Source organism: Phanerochaete carnosa (genome assembly GCF_000300595.1).
Source record: "Phanerochaete carnosa HHB-10118-sp unplaced genomic scaffold PHACAscaffold_2, whole genome shotgun sequence".
In the NCBI taxonomy this organism is placed as follows: Eukaryota; Fungi; Basidiomycota; class Agaricomycetes; order Polyporales; family Phanerochaetaceae; genus Phanerochaete; species Phanerochaete carnosa.
The window spans coordinates 2,425,896-2,444,218 of record NW_006767629.1 but is presented as its reverse complement, the minus strand read 5'-3'; the positions used below and the strand labels follow the sequence as shown (position 1 = coordinate 2,444,218).

At 54.8% G+C, this 18,323-nt stretch overlaps 6 protein-coding genes across 6 annotated transcripts; 2 read left to right on the top strand and 4 right to left on the bottom strand.

The window, feature by feature from the left end:
- Positions 1-1,201: 1,201 nt before the first annotated feature.
- On the bottom strand, positions 1,202-2,407 carry PHACADRAFT_205710 (uncharacterized protein; the record flags this gene model as incomplete). Its single annotated transcript, XM_007391991.1, has 3 exons — positions 1,894-2,407; positions 1,403-1,846; positions 1,202-1,338 (listed from the first exon to the last, which is right to left on the bottom strand). The coding sequence occupies exons 1-3, from the start codon at positions 2,060-2,062 to the stop codon at positions 1,202-1,204; spliced, it is 750 nt and encodes a 249-aa protein (XP_007392053.1). The 5' UTR covers positions 2,063-2,407.
- Positions 2,408-3,621: 1,214 nt separating this feature from the next.
- On the bottom strand, positions 3,622-3,907 carry PHACADRAFT_250022 (uncharacterized protein). Its single transcript, XM_007391990.1, has one exon. It carries the CDS (start codon positions 3,890-3,892, stop codon positions 3,707-3,709), a length of 186 nt encoding a protein of 61 aa, XP_007392052.1. The 5' UTR covers positions 3,893-3,907; the 3' UTR covers positions 3,622-3,706.
- Positions 3,908-6,211: 2,304 nt separating this feature from the next.
- On the top strand, positions 6,212-9,414 carry PHACADRAFT_88501 (uncharacterized protein; the record flags this gene model as incomplete). The annotated part of the gene is made up of 6 exons (XM_007391989.1): positions 6,212-6,449; positions 6,502-6,996; positions 7,051-7,137; positions 7,186-7,227; positions 7,276-8,309; positions 8,371-9,414. The coding sequence occupies 6 exons, from the start codon at positions 6,212-6,214 to the stop codon at positions 9,412-9,414; spliced, it is 2,940 nt and encodes a 979-aa protein (XP_007392051.1).
- Positions 9,415-9,460: 46 nt separating this feature from the next.
- PHACADRAFT_191858 (uncharacterized protein) lies at positions 9,461-12,125 on the bottom strand (the record flags this gene model as incomplete). Its single annotated transcript, XM_007391988.1, has 8 exons — positions 9,461-9,524; positions 9,579-10,558; positions 10,610-11,068; positions 11,121-11,301; positions 11,352-11,734; positions 11,793-11,865; positions 11,919-11,951; positions 12,010-12,125. The coding sequence occupies 8 exons, from the start codon at positions 12,123-12,125 to the stop codon at positions 9,461-9,463; spliced, it is 2,289 nt and encodes a 762-aa protein (XP_007392050.1).
- A 137-nt stretch (positions 12,126-12,262) lies between these two features.
- Positions 12,263-15,638, bottom strand: PHACADRAFT_137319 (uncharacterized protein). The gene is made up of 4 exons (XM_007391987.1): positions 14,652-15,638; positions 14,244-14,596; positions 13,675-14,194; positions 12,263-13,614 (listed from the first exon to the last, which is right to left on the bottom strand). Exons 1-3 carry the CDS (start codon positions 14,996-14,998, stop codon positions 13,788-13,790), a joined length of 1,107 nt encoding a protein of 368 aa, XP_007392049.1. The 5' UTR covers positions 14,999-15,638; the 3' UTR covers positions 12,263-13,614; positions 13,675-13,787.
- On the top strand, positions 15,551-18,281 carry PHACADRAFT_250012 (uncharacterized protein). The gene is made up of 7 exons (XM_007391986.1): positions 15,551-15,620; positions 15,792-16,025; positions 16,077-16,400; positions 16,452-16,500; positions 16,556-17,454; positions 17,504-17,905; positions 17,967-18,281. Exons 5-7 carry the CDS (start codon positions 17,173-17,175, stop codon positions 18,273-18,275), a joined length of 993 nt encoding a protein of 330 aa, XP_007392048.1. The 5' UTR covers positions 15,551-15,620; positions 15,792-16,025; positions 16,077-16,400; positions 16,452-16,500; positions 16,556-17,172; the 3' UTR covers positions 18,276-18,281.
- Positions 18,282-18,323: the final 42 nt, after the last annotated feature.

Below are 18,323 nucleotides of genomic sequence, written 5' to 3'. Positions count from 1 at the left end.
CATTTTACGTTGACGACAAACAGTCCAGTCTGGTTCCCGTCGAGCTTCTCCCACCGAGTGGCCATGACTCGGCCAATCGCGGTCGACAACACTGACGGGCAGCGCCACGCAGGCCCAGCCATTGGGAGAGTGCCCTCGGTCAGCAGTGCCTTGCGCAGATGCAACAGACCGGTGCACACATCGCCCACCGCTTTCTCACACAGCCCAGTAGTCTGAACGAGATGAGGAAACTCTTTCCAAATAATAGACTCTCGGCTCCCAATCTTTGCTCCCGCGAAGCGCGCTGAACTGGTCGTGGCTCTACAGCGTGTTTCATCCGCTTCATTAAACCTCCGTCCCCTCCGTCATCTTTGCCTCCGTGCGGATCGCGAGCACAAACAAACGAAAGCAGAAACTGCGTCTCCCCTCGTCCGTCTGAAGCCCGCCATCGGTCGTCTGGTTGCTCCCTGGGGGCGATGTCCGCGGGCGGCAGCGGGCTCCTCTCCCGGTGGCCCCTTCCAGATCCGAGGCCGCGCCCCAACCGTTCCTGGCCTGCAGCGGCTCCCCCGCATCTTTCTGCCCCTCGCCCCCGGCCCGTCGCCGTAGCGCGCTCCTTGCGTCTGCATTCCAAAGCCGACAGTCCCCCCTTACGCACGACGGCCGGACCAGCTCGAGCTGCGAAGGCCCGTTTCAAATTGCCCGTTGGCACATGAGCGGCGGCCAGCTGAACACTTCTCCCCGCGGGGAACAATTTCAGGCCGGGGCGCATTACGATGGTGTAATCGAAGGACAGCGAACGCAGCCCAGTGGAATGGAGTCGGGCCTGCAAGGGGCTGGGAAAGAACTCACCCATTCGTACGCACACTCGGGGTTGCGCGCATGCCATCATCACTTACGTTGGCGTGAGAGTATGCGCACGTGAGTTAGCGATAAACATGGGAACACGGCACTTCGTACGTTGGAGCGAGATCCTAGGGTCCGCTCAGAGGGCAGCCGAACGAGGCACAGGGCAAGGGACCCTGGCACCGCCGCCCAAGAGCCTACAGCGAGCGCATGAATAGACGGACAAAACAAATTGCGATCGAAGTGGGAGCGGACGATAACCAATGCGCGCGGCGGCGAGATGGACTGAACATGGGAACACTGTACGCCAACCGGGTGAGAACCATGGCCCGCCTGACCCGCCCTTCTTTTCGTATACATGTGGCCCGCGCAAAGCGCCTCAGGGTGAAAAATCCAGCTTTGCAAACCAAGTGAGGTCGATGCGCACCTGTCCCCACAGGCCGTTCTGGAAGGAAGAGGCAAGAAGGGTATCTTCATGTCCGATGAGCCCTCTGAAGTTTGCGTCGTCCATGTCCGCTATTGTGACGTGTTTTGTCCACGCTGTACATATCCGCCTGCGTCTGGGGCTCGCTTGACCAACAAGATACATTTCCCATTGCAACCTGCGGAGTCTTACGTGCTGCGGCAAGGGCTGACGAGTCCGCTCTCCGCGCATCGGCACCTTTGCGGAAAGCACAGTCAGAGACAGTGAAGGGCGACGTAGTCCGCTCGAGCCCGTAGGGTCGCGTCGGCCCCCTGACGTCCTGCCGGGGCGAAACGGTACCGCGTATTCGGACGATGTGTGTACCGGCAGTCGCAGTGTCTAAAGCGAAAGCTGAAGCACGCCTCGACGGTCGTCTGGTCGTCAATGAAACGGTTTCGGCGGACAAACGCAGGAAGTACTCTACCCCATTAGCAGCTACCCGCTGTACCTTCGCGTGACAGATGTCTAGCGGAGCCAGTCGTGACACGACGGCGCGCGAGTTATCATCCACAAGGCTGTGCGGCGGGTTACCCGTAATGCCCCGCGAGTTTTTCAACGTCTCTGCCCCGTCGTCAGCTCGTTATGTGCTGCGAAACGGCCGAATACACCGTAGATAATAGCGTTCAGTTTGACGTACTCCTCAAACAATCCGCTGGCCCTGGTGCACTGCGCCCGCGCTGGTCGCCGACACCACCGAGCGAGGCCCGCGGCCAGGGCGAATGTGAGCACGAGGGCGCAAGGTGCAATTGTCGTGTGGACTATCACAGGTTCGCTCATGGAAGCAAGCCCGTGGACTGCGCCAAATAGTCATGGCACTGCGATTTGCAGTATTCGGGTTGATGGCATGTGGAACACGATAATGGAGGGCAGATAACCGTGATGGGATCAGATGATCCGCCATTGGGATCGAGGGGGCGGACTCGGCAACACCAAGGAGGGCCGCAGACGGCCGAAAACTCCTCGGATGTCCAGTTGCGCACCATCGATACCAAGGGGGGCTTCTGCGAATTTGCACGAAGGCTGACAACCAAGCTTCCGTCAGTATTCTGTCATCGCAGAAAAGAAGAGGCCCAGAGCACCGCTATAGAAACGGCCATCACTTCTCCTGTACGCTTTGTCCCACATTGTCGGGGAAGAAGTGACGGCGTGTCTTACGCTTTGTGGCAAAGGTTGACAGAGGCATCGCCCCGTCCGTCGTGAGTATGCGGATGTGCATTCTGAAGGTCGATGGGAATCTTTCATCTTGGTGTCTCATGTCTGCAATGGAACGCTGTGAGGACGCCATCCCCACATCCGTGAACTGAGATGATCACAAGCGAGTCTGAAGGCAAGCAATACTGGCGGAAAATTGAAACGGATGCAAATAAGCACCACTGAGACATGCTCTCAGGACCACGGTAAAGCTTACAATGAATTCACATATTATGCGCCGTCAAGCAAATTCTAACCAATCGCGGTGCAAGAGAAATGAGCGAAAAGATCGGTAGAGCCTCCATCGCCCTGGGGCGCTAGCTGTGCAATGCGAACAGTATGCATAGCGGCGAGCACGCACCAGAGATGAACTGTAACGCCACGGGGATGACCCGGCCTAGATGGGTGGCTTGTGGTCTGTATTGGAGAACAGAACAGGGTAAGGTTGACCACTGTGGGTACCAGTCTGCCCAGTGCGCTGCGCGAAGAACACTAGAAGGATGCAGCTTATCAGCGAGTTGGTATGGCATCGCTGATGCATAGGCACGAGTTATCAGGGCCCCCATTGCGAACAAGTTCTCAATCAAAGAACAAACCTTGGGCATGTGCGGACTGCACCTCGCTCGACGTGAAGAACGGGGATGCTGGGGTAGGCGCCGGAGGTCGGTAACAACGTGGCAGGCCGTCTTCCGAGGATGTTCCAAATGTGGTACCGGCGGCATTGTCGACAACGGCAACCGCGCTCTCCCTGCACGTCAGATCTCGATCCACCGACAGAGTTTGGGGCCTGGCCGTTGAATGCGGCGGGGACGCCGCCCCGCGCGTCCGCCCCATGTGAGCTCCCGCGCTGCCACTCGGAGTTGGCGTGCCGTGGGCACAGTGACTGCGAGCCGCGCGCGCGACAGCGCAGAGAAGCAGGCTGTCGACCGTGACCGCGTGACGTAGAGCTGATGCACGTATGCTTGAAGGCTTAATTAAAGCTCTGCGGACACACGAGAACGGGCGACGCCCTTGTTACTCGCAATGTCTCAGACTTGTAGCGCCCCCAAGGTCATGAATCGCGTACGCGATAAACCGAGTTATTCATGCGAGCGAAAGACCTGTCCGTGTCAGCAGCAAGCCGACCGCCGCCTCGCCAGCACTCACCAGTCACTTCTGTACGTAAGGGTCCTCCGGGGCCAATCCGGGGCAAGCCCTTGCGACCACCGCCAATACGCCGAACCCGGCATGCTAGCATTCTGCACAGACTGATGTTTGCAAGTCAATGGAGGGGAGCAAGTGTTTGTCTGTGCCCGGTGGAACGGGAGCTTGATGAATGCTGTGCGAGCCATCCTCTGTGGCAGAATGGGATAGTAAAGTGGACCGCGCGGGGATACCAACCCTCTTGCTTACACGGGATCGATCGTCGCCACCCATATGCGCGCGCGCCTTTCCTTCACGGGACCCCACCCGTCAAGTTTAGCTGCGGACGCGTGCTAGCGAGGATGTCGTAAGTCGAGCCGTATGCGTCCGAAGAACTTTGACTGTACCTTGACCTGTGCTTCTTGTTGAGATCTCGTCAGTTGGTGATTGGGTACTTCCGTTTTCCCATGAACAGCAACTTTCGACCCCTCGCGCCCTGGTCTCGAGGCTCTCACGGATCGTACCTTCCCAATGCACGCTATCATCGCAGAGCAAGGTTAGGGCGGCGACAACGGAGCCTCAACATGAAACGCGAACGTTAATAGCTTCTTCGCAGATAGCCACGAAGCTATTGAGCTCTTACAGGGCGGCGGTTGCAGCCGAGAACCTTTGAGAAGTGATACAGTGACGTTGTGGCGGTCTGAGGGAGGCGATGATTGTGCCGGCTCAGGATAGAACCTTTCCCATGCTGTCTCGCCCCCCCCTCTGATGCTCAAGTAAGCATGAATACAGGCAGCAATAAACAAGGATCGTGACTAACATCCATCGTAACGGTATGAAGCTCGCGAAGAGTCGGAACCAACTGACTGGCATTCACGAGGCCCGAGTTGACTTCTGGCCTCTTTCACGTTGGTATACGCGGGCAAATTGCCTTCGTAAACTTTATCGAACAGATACGACCCTGCAATGGGAAGGTACGGCTCGCCGGTTCGCAATTTCAGCTTCTGCCGGAGAGTGGCTGCGCAACCTCTCGGTTCTCATCACCTGCTGAAACGATCTTAGCTGTGTAGACTCCGCTTTGCTATGACGCTTCCTTGAAAACCGAATGACCGTACCTCGCGTTCAAGTTCTGTTCATCTGCGTCGGCCCCGTTAAGGGCTTTTCTGGCACATGGAGCCGTTCAAGGTCAGCTGAAGGAATTTTCTGCTTCAACCCTTGCGCAGTCAGCACCAGAGGTTCCACCAGTAGGCAATTGGAAAAAGCCAAATGCCTGGGTAAACTGTCGTCACACGAAGGCACTGTCCACCAGGTAAGTGTGTATACGTACCAGAAGATGCCACAGCGGGCTTAGGAAGGATGCTCCGACAGACGCCTTAAGAGAATTATCCACGCTAGTGAGATTCGGGGGTGGGAATTGGGAGATTTCCGGGTATCCATGTGGAGGGCGGAGAGGCGGCGCCTTGTCGACGCTACCTACGCACTATCCGAGCCGCAGGCCCAGAAGCCCAGGCGGGAAGGGATGCGCCTGTTCCGTAAAATGCCACCGAGCGTGACGGCAGCCTACAGTAAGCATGTTTTAACAGGGTGTTTTCCTGAGGAGATCGCACTGCGAGTAAACTGACGCAAATTGTATGTTTTTGTCAGCTGTACAACTGTCTGGCGAGGGCAAAAAACTCCGAAGACCTACCACACCGCAGAAAGGGCGCACGGGACCAGGCAACGCTCCCGCGATGCTTAGTAGTCCCGCAAAAAGGAAGTCTAGCCTCTGCCGCAACGTAAGACGCGGCGCAGGGCCAGAAAATCTCTCATTTTTTGGGTGCTGCGTACGTGAGCCTCGAGGATCGCGTCCTAAGCGAGAGATTGACGTCAGCCATTTAGAATTCCTCTTGTTTCTCGAAGCTTTGCTATTGTGAAACAAACCAGGGCTAGGTCGTGCGGATGCGCACTAAGTGGTATCCCGTAAGCCATGAGGCTTGAGCGAGGTCTGTCTGCAGGTAAGGCTACTCGATTATTTCAATTTTGTGCATGCCTTCGCGTATTCCGGCTGCTATCCAAGACGCGTGCTGCGTGGCTGCTTGTAAATACGCGCGACGGTAAGCGGCAACGCAGGCGCTGTTGCGCGTTGCCACGCCTTGCAAAGAGCTTCAGGTCGCAGCAGAGCAGTGACAAACTATCAGTACTTTAACTGGCACTCGATTTGGATTCTAGTGCTATGTACCGAGTATTCGCAATCAATTTTCTGTGTCAATTGTGATAGTAAATGGACTATGGACCTGAAGCCTCCCACCATGGCATCGCACCCCCGCTCCAGCGTTCGACCCATGGCGTAGAGCGGCCGCAACGCGGTGCAGCCTGCTCCTTATTACGGCCATTTTTGTCCGAAATTCTTGCTCGACGAGGGAAAAGGTGAGCATTGTTGGGGAAAGTGGTTCGAGTCTGGTATTTTTCTGAGCAAAACGAGCATAATGATGCGGAATTATTACTGTCTTGTGACAGTCACGTGTCACACGAGCTCCAACCGTCGGGAAGTTGCACGCGCTCCTCATACCGAGCGACCACTTCATGGCAAGGCATCCCTGGCATGCCCGACAGTCGCGGTATGCGCCTGCACAAATGCTTCTCCTCTTATTACTTTCGCTGTCTCTCTTGCTCGGCTCGCTAGCCCAACCGGCGACTCTCCAGTACTCCGATTGCTCCTCAGATAGCAGCACCAGCCAGAAGCTCTCCATCTCAAATGTGTACGCACAGTACATCTCCGACCCATCCGGGAAGGCGCACATAAACATTACGCTATTTGGGACCACTCCTGAGCAGATACTGGAGGCTTCAAATGGAAGCGATCCTGTCGCCAGTGAGTACTGCTGCGGCCAGCATGCCGGTGTGCTCAACCAGAGTCTCTGTAGCGACACTATTTACCACGACGTCTATCCTCACGTTTGACGTATGGAATAACAATTCATACTTTTGCTCGACATTAAGGCCCCCGTCGCCACTTCCCAATACGAGCAACTACTGCCCTTTCAGTCCCGGACCCTTCGCGCTCTCGAGTTCAATACTACTCAGCAAGTCCTACGCGTTGGCTACGCTCGATACCCGCCTCCGTGCCCTCGACCCGTTCCAAAATGAGCTACTTTGCTTGGATGTCAACACCACGGTACTTCAACCAAACTCGTTAGATCCAGTGTATGGTGACGCGCAAATTGTGTTCTGGTGCACTGTAGGTTTAGCGATTGCATACTGGCTTCTTGTCGGCCTTGCGCGGCTGGCATCTGCGTGGGGACGAGGGTCCACGAGGAACGGCCGCGGCCTTTGGGCCCGAGTAGAAAGCGCAGGGTTCATTCTGGCGAGCGCAATTAGCGGTGAACGGCTCGCTACATCACCTGCGCTTATGAGATTTTGTAAGCACTAAGTTTCTGTCTTCTCGCAGCTTTCTCATGTCTATCCTTCTGAAGGCACGCCATCTTTACGAGATATAATCTTTCACACGCAGTGGTGTGCAGCCTTGGCTATGGTTGCCGTTCAGTGGCCGGCTTCTATTTGTATGTGATTGCCCCCTCCATGTTTCACCTGTGCCGACCATCTGTTAGATCCCATTCTCTCACAAACAGCATGGTCGATGCTGAGCTACAGTATGTCGCCTCTATTTTGATTCTGGCAAGCTTACTCAGCCGATCCAGATGTTACCGTCACTCAGGGGTCGAATACCGCTCGCTGGGATCCTTTGGCTGTGCCTGCTTTCGAATCGCCAAGCAGCTTTACTGATCAGGTTAACGACCCCAGTTCTCCCATCTACATCAACACTTCCGCACCAAACTTTCTCTTCCAACTGCCTGAGAATGCGTCTTTCGGCATCGAGTCCTTTGCATATTCCGTTGGGCTTCGTCCAGAGGACTTGTTTGGCGTCTGCCTTGCTATCTTTCTTGCTATCATGGCGGCAACCATCGTGCTAAGCGTGGCTGTATGGGGTCTTGACTGGATAGGCTCACGCACCATGGGCGGTATCAACCGTGCTACCCCTCCTCTCACGGGCAGCCGGAGCCCGCGATACTCCTCCACTAGCAAGGACATGTTGGACGGAATCACACAACTCCAGAGCTCGGAAGAAAACCGATCCTCGAGTGGACATGGGCTTTTCCGAGGAACATCACGCTTTCCCTACGGGCGTCGGTGGTGGCGTTTCCGCTCGGGTTTCGTCTCTTTCCATGGCAGCGTCCTCCAAGGGAACCTCATTCGTATCCTCATACTGTTTCATCTCCCAGTTACGATCTTTTCTTCGTACCAGATGACACTCGACCGATCTCGGGCCCCTCTCGCGTCAATAATTCTCGCCGCGATCTCCTTCAGCGCCTTGTCGGTCCTTTTACCCATTGCGCTGATCGTCCGTCTTACGTTCACGAATACGACCAAACTTTACGATGAAACATGGACTTTGCTTTCTCTTGGACCATTGTATAATCACTACAGGCACGGATCGCAACTCTTCGCCTGTCTTCTCTTTGCCACAAACCTCTCCTTCGGACTAACGATCGGATGCGGGCAGAACAGCGGTACGGCCCAAGCCATCGTCATTCTTGTCGTCGAAGTCATTTCCGCCTTGGGCACCAGTGTATGGCTCCCGTGGGCCCATGGAGCTAGCATGGGGCTCATCAGCTTCCTGTTCTGCGTCGCCCGGATAGTCATAGCTGTGCTACTTGTCATTCTCACCCCAATAGTTCGTATCGTCTTGTTTTCTTTGATTACGTTCATCTCTGACATGGGGGTATTACTTGTAGGTCTCTGTGGACTCCGGAGCCGCCCAGTGGGTGGCCTATGCCATCCTGTTTATCCTCGGACTTATCTATCTAGCATTTACCTTGATGCTGATAGTAAAGCTCATAGAAGCCGTTGTTCGTATCTTTGGTGGTATTGGGTTCCACGAATCAAAGCATGTCGTTGACAGCGGACTTTTGGGCGTTCTCGGGCTGGTAGGCTGTGGTAGTTCCGGGCGGCGCCATCGACGTTCCCGTTATCGCCAGGAACCGCAGCCTGCGACATTGCCTCTGAAACGGCCGAGCCCGCCTTTCAAGGACGTGACGCCGACCCCATCAGGGCCTCCGTCCGTACTTCGACCAGAACATGCGCTGCAGCCGTATAAGGAGGAGAGCGATGACGAGACCGGCTTCATCATGGGTGCCTGGCAACCTTTCCCTCGACCAGGATACAATGCGGTGGAAGAACAGCCTGCGCTCGAACCTCCGAAGTCTGGTTTCGCCAGAGTAGGAGGTGGCAGGGCCCACTACGATTCGCCGTATGCCATCGCGTCGAGTTCCCTTCGCGGCTCCAACCAGACCTTCCGATCGTCCGAGCGGAACGTAGGATCGAGCCAACTGCAGGCCCCATCGCATGACTACTCACCGCCGCCGACACCATCCATCTCAAGCGTAGCTAAGCAAGCCGACGTTAGCCTTCCACCGGGCGCCAAGCCTCCCGAGCATGTCCGCACGAAGTCGCAGACCGCTCTGATCGAGGATGCATCTACGCTAGTCAATGCATCCGAAATACATCCATCCCAAGGCGTTATAGGGCAAGTGGAAGACGAGAATAGCGAGGCGGCACAGCCCAAGAAGAAGTGGTTCGGCCTCCTCAGGAACCGGCGAGCAAGTGAGGTGGAGCCTGAGCCTGACGTGTTACCCAGCGGACCAGAGGCTGGACGGTCCTTTGTCGTCGTGCGCAAGTCGCGACCAGGTACATCCTCGAACAACGCGGGCGGTTCGTCAGCGGAGACACCAAAGCCACGTTCTTTCACGGTGATACGAGGCAACAACGCACAGTCATGACAAAACGCAGTCACTTCATCCCCATTGTTATCTTAGTTAAATTAACTTACGGACCAAGGACTTCCTTATGGTACACCTGTAAGACCATAACTTTCACATCATCAGGCACGCTATCCTTGCTTTCCGGTTGGATTCCACGCTTTGTATTATCCTAGCACATAGACCTCTCCTTCCCGTTACGCTCCTTGCTTTGGCTACACTCATCACCCCCTAGCCAAATGACCCTCCAGTCCTCGCTGCCTTTCCGTATCCAGCCGTAGATGCCTTGTTCGGCGTACATCACGTCTGCAAGCTCTTCAGGTAAGAGGTCCAAGTCCGAATCAGCGTCGAGATCGCTCCCGTTCGGCGTATGCGTGAAGCTGGAGCCAAACGGCTTGTGCCAATGCCCGCCAGCGACCAGGAAGCCCGCTTCAGTGCCGCCAAAGTCGGCCTGTACACGCAATGGCTCGTCCTCTCGGCTCTTTCCGTCTCGTTGGGAAAGACGTGACAGGGAAAGCTCTTGCACCTCGATACCATCGTCCCCGAAAGCCACGATATGTATGACAGGCTGCGAGCCGTTCTCAGGTCGACTGATCCTCGCAGTCACGTTGTTTGGTGGACTTGACCAGTGTATGACTCGGTAAGGAGGCACCACGGACATATTAGTTGGCAAGGGATGGGGTAAGATATGCGACTGTTTACCCCGCGTAAGGATGTACATGCTCTGTGAGAGGGAGCGACCGAGTTGGGGCTCCGAAAAGTCGACTTTGCAAGGTGGAATCCATGCGGCCTTGGTGTCCTTCACGAAACCCCTGCCATCCCATGATGCACGAGAACGTTTTGAGAGAGAGGTTGTGCTGCCCGACGAGAGAAGCATCCCGTGTAAACTGCTAGTACCGTCGTCATAGAGTTCGACCTCGCCAACGGCGGCATCGGCTATGCGGATGAGGCCCGCCTTCTTCTCGAAAGTTGCGAATAGGCTGAGTTGCGCCGGGTAGAATGGAGTTACGCCACCCACGGACATACCCTTCAGGTGTCGAGTGAACCCTGCACTGCTGCTGTGCCGAGTTCGCGGGGTAACATCAGAAGGGCTTCGAGACATCGAGTCGTGGACAGATTGTTGAACAAATGTAATACTGCGTGCAGTAATTGGAGTGTAGAATTCCTAAATGCGAACGTGAGCGCGCGAAGATATCAGGACCCCGCTAGCATTCACCTTGACGAAGCGGAAGGCTCTTTCTCCTTTCGGAGCGTGATACAATAGGATGTTACTCTTGACAACGATGGCAAGATATGCAACACCTCTGCTGCGCTCATTTGGATCCCTCCACACGTCGTAACACAGAACTGATGTGCCAAACAACCTGGTGCCGGGAGCTGCGAGGGGAACATAGTCCGTGGCCCAGCGTAATGGAAGATCTTCCACGACATCCCACGACGAATCTACGCTGACCGCTGAGTCACCAGACAAGCTTCGTCCAGGAAGTTGCATGCTTGGTGATATGCCTGCGGACGCATTAACCTCGTTAAGAGTTTGACTGCGCGGGGGCTGATGTAGTGGAGAATCCAAGCGAAGATGCTTCAAACCTCTCGCCAGGCTTGGCTTAGACTTGTGATGTCGACCTTGCATATACTTTCTTTCGGCAATACCCAGCTGCAGCGGAAGCGCACCTGGCTACGTAGAATACTTTGAGATAAGAGTAGGCGATAGCACTGTGGGTTCATACCTGCTGTACTGTTGTCCATTTTGCCAGGCTAACCAAGCTGCCAAGATTGTACATCCTAATAGACTTAACACCTTCCTGGCCGCTTGGAGGCTCGTCCGCTGGACCCACTAAGGCAAGAACGACGCCTTGGGGAGTTCCATCCCCGGTGCTTTCCGCCTCCAAAAGGCTCATTTGGCAGAAACTAATGATTCATTGAGAAGTAGTCGGTGAGTCAAGAGATGACAAACGAACCTTTCGCCAGACAAGACATGATACACAACCGCGTCGTTCGGTCCTCGCTCTGTCAGACCCTCATCCGACCATTCTTTCGGAAACATGTTCAATATCGATAGACCCTCGTCGTGGCCGACCAGTAGCATAGTATCGCCGAGGATTGGTAGCAGACATCGAATTTGCGATGTCGTGTGAGGTAAGAACCGAGAGCCGAATTGGTGTAGCTGCAGACGCGTCGGAGAGAGTACCTCGCCTATTGACGGTTGCGGAGTTTCTGGTTCTAGCGGGTGTCCGGGGGGTGTTATTGGGGCAGAAAGGTCGGTTTGTACGTGCAGCTGTACACCATGACGACCTGTGCTGGAGTTCGTGGAAGAAGTGGCTTGGCCGCTGCCGTCTTCGGTCTACCAGCCACAATGATGTTAATGTTGTCCACAAGCTGAGGGGGCCAGACAGACTCACACCTTCTCCCCATCCCTTCTGGCGACGTCGCTCAAATTGTTCCGGTGTCAGGTCTGCGTACCTTTCTGCCGCACTGCATGGGCCACAATAAGTGAATTCTTGCGAATGTAGTGCGGCGATACACACCGTTTCTCTATCCACGATTTCCAGCGGCCAAACCTGGATCAGTGACGGCTAAGCAGTTGAACATCAGAATGAGCACATGAGTGAGGTTCACCTCGAATTGGGGCCATTCTGAGAGGCTAAGTCTTCGTATGTCGGCAAATCGTCGCCTCCGTGCTGGTCGACCTCCGGGATTGAGGGTATACTGTGGAGACTACGATCTTCAGGCATGTGGGATAGTATCCAAGCTTCAAGAGATGTTGGTGAAACCGGAGCGCAGTAAGGACTGTCTGGTGTTGTTCGCCGAGAAGGAAGGCATGCAGAAGAATACAGTAAAAAGGCGATGTCCCAGGCCTCCTTCGGCCGTGACAACGCGCGCATGGCAGTGCAAACAACCTTCTGTCCGTCATCTCGCCATGCATAGCGTCCCCAATCACGGACTGAACCATGTATTTTGAACGTTGAGAGCTGCATGAGTTAGAGATGCCATTAAGGAGTTCATAGCTAATGTTCTAAAGTGTCCTATGCATACGCTAGTCCTGCCCATACCGCTGCCGCACCTACAACAGCACCCGCCACGCAACTCTTCATCGGTGATCTTCGTTCGGCCCTCACCGTCTCGAGCAACGCATCTACCGCCTCCCTGTCCATCCCGAGAACCAGGAATGCATCTCCCTGTGAAGGGACATGTACGCCACCATGGAAGCCCTGCCTCTTTGCCTCCTCTAGCGACCCCAATACTTCGTTTCTGTCCATGATGAACACCTGTGCTGTGTGCTTGGTGTTCTGCTTCAACCTCTCCAGGAAGTTAAACTTCTCCTCCATGCTCATCGTCCGCAAAGGCGGTCTCGGTTGTCGCGAGTGGCCAGTGGCGGATTCTTCCGTTTCTTCGTATTTAACCCTAGGCGAACTTGGCTCGAGCTCTTTTGGGTCACTTGGTACGCTCTTCAACCATCGTTCTACTTTGCGGGCTAGTGAGTCTTTTTCGTCGTCCAGGGCAAAGGACTGGACAGCGCCCTGGACGGGCTCAGTGGAGATCGTGTGATGTGTGAGCTGAGGATGTATTGGCTGTGTAGATGCCCGCCTGCGACGTTGGTCGATCTTGCTATCGATCCGGAGAGACTGCATAGCATCGCTCGCTCGCAGCTCCTCTACAACTTCTCCAGAGTCAGTCCGATCCCAGTTCGGACAGCCAGTTCGAGGATGTCCTTTGCGGGGTTGCAGGCACTTCCTGCAGCGAGGAGTGCGGCGAGGAGATTGTGGTTCGCGCATGTTGTAGGTTGTTCGTCGACCTTGAACGCTGAATGTTTTGAGTGCTTAAGCGACTGGCGGGTATAAGGGACAACAGCGTTCAACTTACCCGCAGTGCGCTGCGCGTGGCCGACTTTCAAGATAATTATGTAGCTCGTGGGCGGAAGCCAACCATTGTTTCACAGAAATGGGAGGAACAAAGATGTGGATGTGAATGTGAATATTTTCGACATCAGTCAACAATACACGTGACGATATCCGCTAGATAATCGTAACAAGAGCGCGTTATTACAAGGCCAAGTGACAAGGCTATAGAATACTAAATCAGCCAGCCCTTCGCTCTCCGAGCTTTGAATCCTTTCGCGGAGATGTGGTTCTACAGCGTATCTGGCCATCTAGAGGCAGTACGAGCTTGAATTTGGGACGCGCTGAAAGTACTGCGTTCCTGAGGCGTAGACTGAACTGGGTGCTTCGCATTTACCCGAGTGCTCAGATATTGTCTGCATGCTGTTAGGGAGACACAACTCACGGATGCACATACACGAGCGACAAGTATTCTTTTTCAAGCCGCGTAGAACATCAAGCCTAAGTACCAAAGTGCAGGATAGCACCAAGTTAGACGTAACCTAAATGAGACGACAGCTATTGTCTAGGGCGTCCAACCAGGACCATTCCCTCATCCTCCTCTGTCTCTATACCCGCCTCGCTTCCTTCGTGGCGGCTCGACGGTGCGGAGAAATCTTCAGAGGCATATGTTGACGCGCGGCTTTCCGACCTCGATTCCGGTAGTGCAGGTGTGGCGTCGGGGCCTGCCTCTGTGATAGACGCGAGCGAAGGGATTGCCGATAGTGGCTCCTTCTCTCGAAGTTGTTGCTCTGCTGCCATTTCGGACGGGTCGATGTTTTCGGGAAGCGGGGGCTTTGCAGAAATGGGTGTAGGGACGGATACAGAGATCTCCCGCAACGCCTCCACCATTATCTCACGTACGCGCACAGACAAAGCAGTAACATCGGTAGCGGTCAGCCCAGTAGTCGGGATAGGAGGAAGGACTGGGGATAGTTCAGGTCTCATTCAACTACTGAAGCTGCTAAGACATACCTTTAACCTTGATAGTTCCACTCTCGAAGACACCTTTCCTGTACAACCGCCAATAATTCTCGCATACAACGGGCACGATTGGGATTCCAGCTTCGACGGCAATGTGGAACGCGCCTTTTTTGAAAGGTAGCATGTCGTGATGCTCGCGCATAGAGCGCGTACCCTCCGGGAACATCCAAAGCGATGTGTGTCTGGCCTTGATCGTCTGGCCAGCAGCAGACAACGACTGGATGGCCTTAGTATTGTTGCCACGGTCTACGAAGATAGCACCGGACAGAGACATCCATTGCCCAAGTAAGGGCATCCATTGAAGCTCCTTCTTCGCCATTATGGACGTACGCTTGGGGAAAATCCTGGGCATGACTGCGTTAACACATCGATCGATCGCCGCTGCGTATCTTGACGCACCTGCCCAGGTAGAGGATGTCGAGCATGCTCTGGTGGTTGCCCACTAAGATTGCAGGACACGTCTCCAGATGTTCTTCCCCTTCTACAACCAGCTTGATTCCCAACATGCGACCGGCGATGTGATAGAAACTTCGTGCAACGACGTAGTTGGCGTTGAAGCTATTGCCAATGATGTTCATGCCTATTGCCACCAGAATTCCCCATATCGAGCAAATGCCCACGGTGGAGAGGTATGTACCAAGGCGAACATAATATCGCGCGACTGGTGAGGCATTCGAGAGAGTATGCAAGGCGAAGACCGGGAGTGAGAGGTAGGCGAGCGGCTTGATGACGCTGAGCACCGACATCGTCTGCTGATTCACAACTGAAACTGTAGGAGGATACTGTGTAGGAGGGGGAGATCTAGAGATGCGGAGTACTGGAGGCTTTTTGAGAGCGGACACCCGAATTGGTGTGGACGGGCCCCGTGGTGAACACGACAGACCTTTGCCCAAGCGGCTGCCCGGAGACTCGAGCCGCTCGACACGTACACCCGCTGCGCCATGATCCTCACACGTTCATATCGAGCTCTCCCGAAGCATGCTTTCGTGACGAAGTCAAAGAACGACGTTAGAGCTAGAGGAGCTGCTGAGCAGCACGATTCTCGAAACTTACGATACCTCTCGGGCTAAGCTGCTCACAGTGTGCAACCCTAACCTTGCTACTCTTGGCGCTTCTTTTCGGCGCTTTTCAAATTTCATGAACGAGAAAGCAGTCCTGTGCACGGCCGAGTGCACACCGCATCTTGTAATGTCTACCGCCGTCAGTGAGCCCTACCTGCTCTCAAGCTATACTCTTCCGAAACGATTCAGCCGTCCGGGCTCTAAATCCTTCTCTAATGCATATGCGACGCACCATCGAGCGTCCACTAGCACCGCGGACGGCTATGTTACTGTGACGGCACAAGGAGATGGAGTACATGTTCTGGATGTGAGTATATACTTCTCTGGACCCCATCGTTAGGCGACTTCTTTTGGAGTGGCAGCGTTCGATGGTCACGTTGAATTTTTGCTCCCGCTGAGCTCGAGCTGAGATTCGCCTTCATTTAGATTGGGACTTTGCTCTCCTCGATGCCATGCATACACTAACAGCAACGTATAGTTGTCCACCCTGCACCCCGTTGTCTCTCACACTCTTGGGCCTTCGACTGTGTTCTCCTGTCCTTCCGCCACACGGGTAAGCGATGGCAAGAAGATATGCACTACCTACGCGGTATTGGAATCTGCGCAAGGCGTGAAAGCAGAGGAACATGGCAGGACCGTCCGCATGTGGAAGGACAGTGCTGCTGGAGGCAGCAATGCTACGGATGTGCAGGTAGCAGTACAGACCGTAATTGTGAGTATCCTGTACTTCCCTGCATGTCTGCCGACATTTGACTGCCCCTAGCTGTCGCACAGAATATTACATGTGTCTATTCCATTTCAAATGGAGAACAACGTCCTTTTCATTGGGCAGAATGGGGAGATCACTGTCACAGACCAAGACCTAGTTACACGGCACTCGTATAGTCCAGAGCAACAGTCTGAGACTGTCGAGAGCTTTGTTTTCAACCGTTCGGAAGCAGTGTTTGTTCCAAGGCGATCGACTTTGGAAGAAGGCGCCGTCGTCGTCTCTTTGCAGAAGTTCGACGACACTACAAGTTTACGAATTACCAGTGTCGACAGTAGCGGGGTCGCGGTTCTGGGAGACTTGGCTCTGCCCTCGAAGCTTGTAAGTTTGTTCACCACACCACTTTCAGCTAACTGATTTCGTCTTGTTCAGGTTGTATTCAAAGCTTCGTGCAGCGCAGCTGGCTTCGTCAGCATCCTGAGTAAGTTATTGCAGTGGCTCGGCTTACCCGTTCAGTAGACTCACTGTCTCTGCAGCCCCTTCCGGAGAGTGGCATTGCTTCCAAATTGAATGCTTGGAGAACTCAAGTATCAGTATCGCGCCAGCGTGTAGCCCAGTCACATTACGCAACCTCTCTTTCTTTTCCGAGCCAACATCCTCATTCGGTGGCGAGATTTCCTTGCTCTCGTTGGGATCTTCGCATGTGTTTCTGGCTGGTGTCTCATCGGCGTCGCCTCTAGAACTCGTACTGTTAATCTGGGACCTTCAGTATTCCGTCGTGCTGGCCTCTCGTACGCTAGCTATCCCGTCGACTATCACTCGGACGAAGAAGCAAGGCATTCGGCTACAGCTCGGAGGCTCGTCTGGCAGTACCCAGCAGGCGATTCTGATCCTGTCACCCGCTTCTGTGCCCGCAGTCACAAATGGCAGCTCAGCATCACACCCGACAGGCGAGGACTCCGCGCAACATTCGAGTGTTCTCGTGATCCCCTTGGTAGTGCCCGTCTCATCGAGCGTCGCCAACGCACTTGGTCGTACATCTACAACGGAGAAATGGACAGTGCACGCTGCGACCAATGTTTCTCAGGCGAACCTCTCCAGCTCTAACCTGGAAGCTCCCCAAGTCAAGCTCCTGCGAGCCATGCGGACAGCCATGGAACAGAAGCGAGTCGAGGCGGCCGATGAAGCATTCTTCGATTGGATCTCCCAGCAGGAGAGCGACAAGGCCCCTGCAAGCCGCCCAAACGCAAAGCTGTCATTAGGCTACCAGTTCGTGAAGCAAGTCCTGGAGATCATCTTGCGCACACCCAAGAATGTAACGACCGATATCCCATACTCGCCAAAGGTCATGCGCTATCTCATGCAGCAGCGTTGTGTCAGCGCAGGTATGATCGAAGGTGGACTCTTCGCTGCTCTGAGATTGCGTAATGATTGGGTATGTAACATGCACTACAACTTCGAAGTTGTGCTGACACCCTTGGTAGAAGTCGATGATGCTGGCTCTGAAGACCGTCATTGATGTCTCCGAAAGCGACGTCATATCGCTCCTCCATTCCTCGGTGGTCGTCGCCCGCCAGATGCGGTCCGACGACAGCGCGATGCAGGTGGACGCCACTGCAGACGGCTCCGTTCCTCCCCTTCCTTCTGTCCTCTCCCTGTGTACCACGTACACGGTATCCGCGCCCGCCCTACGCTTGGCGATCCGTCAGCATCTGTCCGATGCCGCGGAACTCACTGTCATCCTGCAACTCCTGAAGGAGTGGATCGACGCATGGTGTGCAGAGGGTATTACCCTCCTTCCTGAGCGGACCAAAAAGGACTTACACGGCGCTCTAGTCCCTGTCCTTGAGGAGAGGCAAAAAGACGCATTGCCGCCACTGGGGAAGGTGAGCACATAATGCGACGCGTTGGGACGCCACGCACGTTGGCTGATGGACCCTTTCTCAGGTTTTGGCTTTCCTCCAGGCACTACTCGACGCGTCCTTCCTCACATTCTTGACCTACCTGCCCTCGCACGGCATCCTCCGCGATATCTTTTCGCACCTCGAGCCTGAGCTTAACTTCACGGACGATGTCGAACAGCTGCGTGGTCCTCTAGAGCCTTTTGTCTGTGCACACGCGAAGGCGGTGCATGAGGCTGCGCACGGCGTACAGAAGCCCGATCTGAAGGTCGACTGGCGTAAGCGACGAAAGGAGGCTCATGAGCAAGCGGGCATAGCAGTGGGCATATACCAAATAGAGGAGCTTGTCCTGTAGTGCTACCATCTCTTGTTATCCACTCGTCGGCTCTTGCGTTGTCTTATC